The sequence below is a fragment of the Propithecus coquereli genome, unplaced genomic scaffold (assembly GCF_000956105.1).
Source record: "Propithecus coquereli isolate 6110/MARCELLA unplaced genomic scaffold, Pcoq_1.0 Scaffold27, whole genome shotgun sequence".
In the NCBI taxonomy this organism is placed as follows: Eukaryota; Metazoa; Chordata; class Mammalia; order Primates; family Indriidae; genus Propithecus; species Propithecus coquereli.
Window position 1 is genome coordinate 6507563 of NW_012148285.1, and position 10108 is coordinate 6517670.

A 10108-nucleotide genomic window follows, 5' to 3' on the forward strand; every position below is an offset into this window, starting at 1 on the left:
GCTGGGACTATAGGTGTGTGCCACCATGCCTGACTAATTTAAAACAAATTTTTTTTGTAGAGACAGGGTCTTGCTATGTTGCCTAGGCTGGTCTCAAACTCCTGGCCTCGAGTGATCCTTCCACCTTGGCTTCCCAAAGTGCTGGGATTACAGGCATGAACCACCATGTCAGTCCGCAGATGCTTTTCAACAATTACCTGTTTCCTCCTACCTACTCGGCTTCTCAGTTCAGAATCAGAGTCCACGGTTGAGAAACTTTCCCCCTTGCCTAGAAAGCTGGCAGGAGGAGAAAGGGATGGATGAGGAGACCATTATTACAGCATTTTTCTTCATTTGTTAAGATGAACAAGCTCATGATGAAAATTTTTAACAATACTAGGTTATAAAGTTGCAAGTGGAAGACTTAGTCCATCTCGTCTACCCCTCCCACCCCAATGCTCTCCCCAGGGATAGCCATGGTTAGCAATTTGCAATGTGTGCATTTTTTAAAAAACATACAAGATCACACGGAACCACGTTGTTCTATGATTTGCTTTTTCCACTGACTGCCCCGTGGCCATCTTTCCACATGAGCAGATATATTTCAATCTTACTCTTTTTTAAGGGCCGCACATATTCCACAGTATGGATCTATCAACATTTATTTAACTGTGTTGCTTACTAATGGAAACTTAGCTTATTTCCAGTGTTTTTGCTATTAGAAATATTTCAGTGAACATCCTCATCTGTCGGTTTGAGTATTTCTATTAGATTTTTACTATAGACTGAATATTTATATCCACCCGCCAAATTCATATATTGAAACTTAATCCCCAGTGTGATTGGTATTTGGTGGTGGGACCTTTGGGACCTTTGGTCTGGAGGGTGGAGCCCTCACGAGTGGGTTGAGTGCCCTTATAAGAGACCCCAGATGGCTCCCTCACCCCTTCTGCCATGTGAGAGCACAGCAAGAAAGTGGTTGTCTCTGAACCAGGAAACGGGCTCTGACCAAACACCAAATCTGCCAGCACCTTGGTCTTGGACTTGCCAGGCTTCAGAACTGCGACAAACCAATGTCTGTTGTTTGAGCCGCCAGTCTATGGTATTTTTGTTGCAGCAGCCTGAATGAACTAAGACAATTATTATCTTGGAACATCGTTAAAGGGGAGAGTTGCCAATATATCTACCACCCAAATCTAAAGACCACTTTCGTTTTCTGAGCTGCTGTGCCATCTATTGCATGGCTTTGAGTGATTGTCAAATGTGAGTGCCTTGGAATTACCTTGGGAGCATTAAAATACAGATGCACAGGTCCCACAAGTGACTTTTGCTTTTGTTGTTGATTTAGGTTTTTTTAACAACTCCCAAGTACTGCCCTACTGGTGCCCTGTAGAAGCCCTAACCCAGTTCCTGTTGTCTGTTGGAGATCCGTGATTTTAGCTCGGGAATAAAGGGATGGAACAGCCTTTGTTCTGTATGCCCTCTGCTGGTACTGTGTGAGCAGACCTCGAAGCTCCTGCCTACACTGGTGAGAACCTGGGCTCTGCCCTGGGGTCAAGCCCCTTGCAGGCTTAACTGTGTGGTGATACTTCAGGGTATCCATGGTCAGTCCTAGCTGACATTAGATCACCTGGGGAGCCCTGAAAATAGCAATGCCTGGTCATGGGCCTGAGCAATGGATTTTTCAAATGCCCTCCAGGTGATTCTACACGTGGAGCCAGGAACCTATTCCTTAGGCAGAAAATTGGCCCAGGAACACAAAGTTCACAGAAGCACGCATCACTCTGGTGTCTCCTATAGCCTGTTTCAGAAACTCCTAACCTACTCGTATCTCAGAATTGGCTTTGAGCCTGTCAAAAAGACAGATTCTGGGAACCTACCCCAGACATACTCAATCAGAATCTCCAGGGGTGGGGCTCTTTGAGGTCATTGCTTAGAACTAGCCCAATACAGGGGGCTATTTGCGCAAATTTTTGGTTTTAATGAGGTTAAGGTCAAATCATTACTACTTTTTTTTTTTTTTTTGGTAAAGACAGGATCTCACTATATTACCTAGGCTGGTCTTCAGTTCCTGGCCTCAAGCAATCCTCCTTCCTTGGCCTCCCAAAGTGCTGGGGTTACAGGTGTAAGCCACTGCTCCCAGCCTTGTGTAATAGCTACACAGTTGCCACTGTACATAATTGAATCTTCACTACAACTTCTTCAGCATGAACAGTAATACCCCTGTTATACAGAGAAGAAACTGAAGCAGGGTGGTCAGTCAGTCCTCTATGCAGACATCTAGGGAGAAAACCTTCCAGGCAGAGGGACTGCCAATGCAAAGGCCCTGAGGCTGGAGTGTCCTTGATACTGAAGGGAAAACAAGGTGAACTTGACCTAGGGGAGTGATGTACAGCAGAGTGGCAGACGAAGGAGGATAGGTGAGGGTAGGGGAGGCCATCACAAGATCAGCTTTTATAACAGAGTTGACATAATACATTTTTTTTTCCCAAGGATCACTTTGGCTGCTGTAAAAACGGACCCTAGTAAGTCCAAGACAGAAGCCCTGGACTGCAATAACCCAGGGGAGATACAGGGGCAGCTTGGATCTGATGGTTGGGGTGGAGGGGGTGAGAAGTGGTCAGGTTCTGGTCATATTTTTAAAGTAGGGCCATCATAAAACCATAACACATGTCATTCAGCCTGGAGAAAGAGCCAGCACTTGGGAATGGGTTTGAGGCCCACCCCCAGGCTCTGGGCAACACCCACTCAATCAACGCCGGCCAAGAGCTGCTCCTGCACACACAGCCCCTCGGGCTGGGAAAACCACAAATGTACCCCCACGGACAGTGGACGCCCAGTGCCTCCAAGCACCTGAGGGGCCCTGTCACACTCACTCCCCAGACCACTCTCTCCGGCTGGCAGGAATTAACGTGCAGTGAGAATTCAACCAATGAAACATATCTATAAGCCTATGCCCTTTCATTTATATCTTCAACTGAAAAATAAAAATTAAAAGGAGCTGTTTCTTCTCATTCTTAAAAACTCCCAAACTTACTTTCACTGTTCTCTTTCCTTTCTCTTACTTTCAAAGGCTTCCCACAGTGATTAGGATAAAATTCAGGTTCTTCTTAGCAAATGCGCCAAGCTCTTGTGCAGCACAGAAGCACACGTGTGCTGTTCCCTGCACCTGAAACAAGCTCGAGGCCACCTCCCACTTGCACCTCAGGTCTCTGCTTAAATGTCTCCGCCCAGGGCCTTCCATGCCTCTCCCAACATCCAGCCCCAAATCCTCTTCCTCCTTCATTACACTGGTCACCGTCTGTAACTACATGCATTTACTTCTTTAACGTCTGTTCTTCCTCCCTGTGGCCCCCGCCAAGACCTCCACTGAAAGCTCCACAAAGGCAAAAATCCTCCTATTAACCTCTGTAATTAACCAAGCAGTGTCTGGCACAAGGCAGATACTCAAGAGTGTTGGGTGGCATGAATGAATGACTGATTCGGAAGCCTGCAGACTGTCTTGAATTATTAATACAAGCCTTACCTGCTTCTCAGAAATGAAATACATTAACCAAGAAAATCTAACTTCGTGTTACCTTGATTATAAGTCACTTTTCTCAAAAGGCCATTTTAGTCTCCACGGAAGAAGGATATCACAATATATATTTGATATTTATCACATTCTTTATAATAATGAAAAAATGGAAATAACCTAAATAGTACAGGTTAAAAGCACCAGCTACATCCACTCAGTGGAATATTTTGCAATTCCAGAATATTCTTAATATTCAGGATATGAGGCAGCTTGGTGTTACAACATGAAGCAAAAACCCAAACAATCCCAGGAACAGTATAATTTCTATGAAAAGCCTGAAAGCGCAGTGAGATACCACTTCACACCCGTTAGGATGGCCATTACCAAAACAATGGGAAGTAACTGCCATTGGCAAGGATGTAGAGAAACTGGCACCCTTGTACATTGCTGGTGGGAAGGTAAAATGCTGCAGCCACTGTGGAAAAGTGGCAGGTCCTCCAAAAGTTAAGCACAGAATTACCAGAGGATCCAGTAATTCCACCGCTCCGTTATGTAGCCAAAAGAACTGAAAGCAGAGACTCAAACAGAAACTTGTACACCAATGTTTACAGTAATAGCCAATAGCCAAAAGATGGAATCGACCCAAATGTCCATCAACAGGTGAATGGATAACAAAATGTGGTACATAAACCCCGTATGATTCAACCATAAAAGAGCAATGAAGCACTGAGACATGCTGTAACATGGATGCACCTTGAAAACATCATGCCACGTGAAAGAAGCCAAGACAAAAGGAGACACATTGTATGATCCTGTTTATATGAAATATCCAGAATAGGTAAATCCAAAGAGACAGAAAGTAAATCAGTGGTTGCCGGGGGCTAGGGGGAGGGGGTCAATTACTGTTTAGTGGGTACACAGGTTCTGTTTGGGATGATGAAAAAGTTCTGGAAATAGATAGTGGTGACGGTAGCACAACATTATAAATATATTTAATGGCCCTGAATTGTACACTTAAAAGTGGTTAAAAGGATAAACTTACATATATTTTACTACAATTAAAAAAAAACTGGAAGGCTACACAATAAAACATTTAGTTATTGACTTTTGAGTGGCAAAATAATAAAGATCAAACCTTCCTTCTTCTTCAATTTTAGAAATCGTATAATTAACATGCATTATTAATTATAGGGGGCACCGCACACAACTGGCTTTAATTTATAAAATAACGCACCAGCATACAGTCCATCTGGCTTTAATTATTTATTTTTAAAGACAAAGTCTTGCTCTGCCACCCAGGCTGGAACTCCTGAACTCAAGCGATCTTCAGGCCTCAGCCTCCTGATCTGGCTTGACTACACTGCAAAGCCTTCCAAACTGAGAGCCCCTAGACTCTGGGTGGTGAACAAAATCTCAGCTGGGTGTCGTGCTCACTTGGATAACATTCCTGCCTGTGTCTGCGTGCAGTTACCATCCCGGTGGGATGAAATGGCCCCCACTCTCGGCTTCATCCCCGTCCCTTCTGCAGCTGGGTATAGGAGGGGGCACAGCACAGGGCTCTGGAAATCCCTATGGACTGCCTGGAAACCTTTTACCATACCATAGCCTCTGACCAAATGCTTCAAACTTGCTCTGGGCTGCTGAGCCTGCAAAACACTTGACATTTATTGTTTATTCTCACACCCATCCCATGAGATAGGCAGGACTTTCCGTTTTACAGATGTGAAAACCAAGGTTCAGTGAGACTCAATAACCTGCCCCGGGACAGGGAGCTGATCACTGACAGAACCCAAGCCTCTAACTCCAAATCCCATGCTCCCCTCCCACAGTTCTGTCTTCCGATTTCCCAGCAGCAGACAGTCTGGGTGACCTTGGCACAACTTCCTCCAAGAACTGGCTCTTAACAGAAACTTCCAGCGTTATCTGTCATACACAAGTGCAGTTAAGAATTTGCATGAAGAGTCTTTTCCCTAAACCTGGTTACCAGCTTCTGCCTCATGAGTTGCTTCGTGCCTAAAGACAAGTTCCTAGGGGCAAACTCTCCGGGAACTCAATCCCCTTCTTCAGCCTTGCCCACACCCTTGGCCTTCCTGTAAGAGATCCAGTAGCCCAGATCCACCCAGAGGCCCAGCTGCCAGTTGTTCATCTGCACCTGTCCAGCATCCCAAACACCTGTGTGAAACGCTCTCTGTCCAGGATCCGTCCATAGCGCAGGGTGAGGTAGAAGGTCTTCTTCCCACTGTACTGTTTGATACGCACGAACAGTTCCTGGGGCAGGTCCTTGGTTTCCGTCAGGGGCATCACATCCGCCACGGGACAATATGTATCCTGCCGCCAGCCCCAGAAGGTCAGGTGAGCCACCCGTAGCACAGTGCCAGACTCGTTCACATACAGGATGCCCACCAGTCTCTGGAAGAAATAGCTCATCCAACACAGCATGGCCAGGGCAAAGCCGGCTATCCCACTCATGAGGCACAGGGAGTTGAAAGTCAAGACACCCTGGGAGTAGCAGTAGAAGCCTGGCGGCAAGGCCACCACTGTCAGGGCAGTCTGTGCCACCTTTAGCCGAGACACATACCCAAAGGACCTTATGGCACCAAAACGATAGACCATTTGGAATTTCTCAGTCTCTGTGCCTGGTGGTTTCTCCTTCGAGGTGGGTGACCTGCTCCCCACCCACCTCTTGTGATGCTCCTGCCCACTGCAGCACCACAGCCCATGAAGAGGCCTTCCCCATGCAGCTGGCCCTTGCCCCCGCAACCTCAGCACAGCTCGGAGGAGGGCAGCCTGAAAGAAAAACAGGAGACCATTTCTCATGGAACTCAACCACGCCAATCACACAATGAACATCGACAAAGCATTGCACACAGAGGTTCTTCCAGTCCTTAGAGATCACCATTATAGCCAGAGGAAGGAAAGGTAGAGCCAGATGCTTTATCTCACGTGAGCATACAAAAGCTATTCAAGACAGGTATCATTTCCACTTTACCACTAAGGAAACTAAGCCCAGGAAGGGTAAGAAATTTACCCAAGGACACACAGCCAGTGAGTGTAGCAGAGTCTGATTTTCAAACTGGTCCTCTTTCCTCTAGGCAGTTCCAAGTAACTATATGAAAAGAAGTGCAAGTCTTTACTCAACAAATACCTAAGGAGGACCAACTGTGGGCTGGACATTGGATCGACAAGACTGTGTGAACATTGCTCCAAGCAAAAAACAAAATAATCAATGTCCTAGTGGGGAATTCGAGCAACAAATCCGTGAAGTATTTATCACAATAACTCTCCAATTTTCTGCCTGGTTTATGCATTATCTTGGGTGCTGGAGGTAACTGTTTTCTCTTACCCTAGTTTGGGGAAGGAGGAACAGGAGAGGAAGAGGAGTTAGTCAGGGAGGCCCCGACTCGCAGCACAGGGATTTTATTAGGTGAGGAGTGCAGCAGAAAAAGCTCTGAAAGGCTTTGGAATTAGACATCGCTTCCAATCCTGGCTCCAGCAGTCACTAGCTGTGGACCCTTGGGCAACTTACCCCATCTCTCTGAGCCTCCGTTTCCTCGCCTTTCAAAACGGGGACTCGGAAGATACTGAACGAGACGATGGTTTTAAAGCCCTCAACTTCGTACTTGATGCACGGTGAGCGCACAGCGAGTCTGAGCGACCACTATTGCTAGCCCACGTTACCCGAGGGCAGAGAAAGACGGGGAATAGAAAATTTTAACCCACACCGGAGCGTCCTCCCGCGGACTCTCCAAGTCAGAAACCCATGCGTCCTGCCTGCCTGCCCCAGCCCCAAACCCGATCCCGACCTCCAAAACGTGTCACTCCCTCCAGGCCCAACACCTGCTTTCTTACCATGGCCCCGCGATCCGCTGCCGGAAGTAAATCCCATCTGCCCCGGAAGCTCCAAGCGCGCACGCTCCGGTGTACGGGGAGCACGTAATACGCGTTGCAGTCTGGGAGTTGTGATCTGGCGACTGTGGCTGGCGCAGGTCCCAGGCATTGTGGGAGTGGCTACTCCTCCTCCCGACGTGCCCTGCGGTGTAGGGGCCGACCCCGGAAGTTCCGGGTCGAGTTTCCAGGTGCCAACGAGTCTTGCCCGGTGCCAACGAGTCTTGCCAGGTGCGGGTAGAAAGCGGCGTCATGGCGACGTCCGGCCCAGCGCTCTGCCTCTTCGACGTGGATGGGACCCTGACAGCCCCGCGGCAGGTAGGTGGAGCCCGGCGGGCTGGTGGCAGCCGGTGCGGAGGCCCTGCTGCTCCCAGAGGGGGCTAACAACCGCCCAGGGTGGGCGCCAAGGGGCGGCTAAGGGCCGCCTGCCTCCTCTGGAGGGGGCTGAACCCTACTCTGGGGTGCCCTGGAGGAATGAGACGGGAGCCCTAACCAGCTCTTCAAGACCTCAGGGTGCTCGGAGAGATGAGTCGGGGCTGAAGAACTTAAGAGCAGGAAACTTTTGGCGGGTTGGAAAATGCAGTTCTGGACTCTACCCACAAGCCATGGGGAATCGTGGACCAGGATTTGAACCCCAGCTAAGGTCTCCTTACCAGCTATGTGCCCTCCTCAGGCCTGTCACCAAGGGGCTGTGCCGTGTAGCATGATATTAAAAACATAGGTTTCCGGGTCAAACAGACCTAGCCGAGTCTCAGCTTCACCTCTTGGCAGCTGTGTGACCTTGAACAAGGCAATTAATCTCTGTGAGCCTCAGCATTTATAGCTTTAAATGGGCATATTACCTGTTCCATATGGTGTTTGTGAAGATCAGCTGAAATTGTGTAAGTTCATGAAAGACTTTATCGTGTACATACTAAGCCTCAGTAAAAATTAGCCACCGCCATCGCCCCTCTTTCAGCCCCTGCAGTGGACTGGGGTGATGGAGGAGTCCTAGATCATTACAGGATACCTGCTTAGAGGCTCCTTGGGCTCTTGGAAACTGGCTTCCCACTCCCAGATTTTGCTGCTACAGGCACAGATAAGTTTCAGTTATGAGGCTCTCTCTGTCCCCTTTTCACAAAGTGGTCACTGAACGCCAGCCATTCGAACTTGAGTCTGGGCCCAAATGGCCTCACTGTCCTCAACTTCCATCCCACCTCTCTTAATTTTGGCTGGGTGGTAGCAGTGCTGTGTTCCAGAAGACCATGTCAAATCTTTGTGACCTTAGACATACCATTTTACCCTTCTCGGCCACAGGTTTGATCTATATGCAGTGATGACAGTCAACTCCAAGTTCTCCAAAGGCCCTTTCTGACTGTGAGATCGATCAGTCAACACACACTTGTGGGTTGTTAAAAACCCATTGCGGTCTACAGGGGGGTCAGCAATTCATTTTTTGTGCAGGGTCATATAGTAAATACTTTTGTTTTTGCAGTCCATATGGTCTATAGTAACTATAATACTCAACTTTAGTACAAAAGTCGCCATAGAGCATATGTAAACACAGAGTGGCTGTGTTCCAATAAAGCTGTATTTATTTATTCCAAAAACAACAGCTCAATTTGGCCCATGGGCTGTAGTGGTCTACGGTTTACATTGTGAAGCCTTTTTACATGATACCATTGGACCCTCTCAACCCTCCCCCATCTTTCATCCCAGGTAGGATCATTGTTATTACCGTTTTAAACATAAGGAAACTCAGATACAGGGAAGCCCTGACCGCCTCAGTTTCACATAGCAGACCTGGTACAAGTCCCTGGGCCTCGGAATTGTTATTTGTCAAGTTTGTGAGCTAAGGTGGAAGCTGTTCTAGTTGCTGGGTATGCCGTTCGGGAAAGTGCTTCTGATTCCCAGAACGAAGCAGAATACATAAGCGCAAAGTATAAAATAGCAAAGAAACCAGGCAACCCAGAATGTATTCCTCTGAAGCATTTGAAACAGGATATTTTTTGCAGTGAATGTAACTGCTTTTAACACTCAAAATTTATAATTTAAAAGGAATTGTTTCTGTATGCTGGATACTCTAGGTAAAAAAATAAAAAATATTTTAGCAACAGATCTATTCATTATACTGCCTTTACTCAGTATGTGTGCATTCTCAAACACTGATAAGCACAATACAGTCTGGAAGCAGAATGGGTTATCTTTTCACGCAGTTGCTGAAGTGATGTGACCTAAACAAATAAAATCTGATTAGCATGGATTCCAGAGATTTGTGCATTTTGCTTTTTTTTTTCTAATTCTTTCCATCACAAAGGCATTTCACTGTTTTAGTAGAAGTTTGTTGTGCTGAGTCCTTTCCTAAAAATGCCATTCTATCTAAAAACAGTTGGGACTTAGAACAAAAGCCTGTAATAAGAGAGGGGCACCCATATAGGTGAATTGTTTTCCAGCTTTGTATCATGAAAAATTGCAAACACAGAATCACTGAAAAAATAGCGCACAGAACACCCATGTCCCCACCACTTAGATTCAAAAATGGTTGACATGTTGACATGTTAACTTGATCCTGACATTTTTTTTCTTTTACTGAACAACTTCCTACGCTGCAGTCATCACAGTACTTCTGTGAATTTTAAACTGCCTCTCTTAAGAACCAAGACATCCTCCTTCATAACCACAGTATCATTATTACACCTAAAAAAATTAGCACGAGTTCCCTAATATTTTATGCCGTCCATAGCCAGG

General features: G+C 46.7%; 2 protein-coding genes across 2 annotated transcripts in view; one reads left to right on the forward strand and one right to left on the reverse strand.

Annotated features, from left to right (window-relative positions):
- Positions 1-4797: 4797 nt before the first annotated feature.
- On the reverse strand, positions 4798-6326 carry LOC105813073 (transmembrane protein 186-like). Its single transcript, XM_012647664.1, has one exon. It carries the CDS (start codon positions 6311-6313, stop codon positions 5639-5641), a length of 675 nt encoding a protein of 224 aa, XP_012503118.1. The 5' UTR covers positions 6314-6326; the 3' UTR covers positions 4798-5638.
- A 1259-nt stretch (positions 6327-7585) lies between these two features.
- The window catches only part of PMM2 (phosphomannomutase 2), a 26234-nt gene continuing 23711 nt past the window's right edge, over positions 7586-10108 (forward strand). Inside the window, exon 1 of the mRNA XM_012647665.1 lies at positions 7586-7699. Coding sequence (XP_012503119.1) covers positions 7634-7699 — 66 coding nt within the window. The 5' untranslated portion in view covers positions 7586-7633. The remainder of the gene's footprint in view (positions 7700-10108) is intronic.

Bases quoted from the DNA above. Each gene is read 5' to 3' on its own strand.
- LOC105813073 (XM_012647664.1), bottom strand. From the start codon at position 6,313: ATGAGAAATGGTCTCCTGTTTTTCTTTCAGGCTGCCCTCCTCCGAGCT.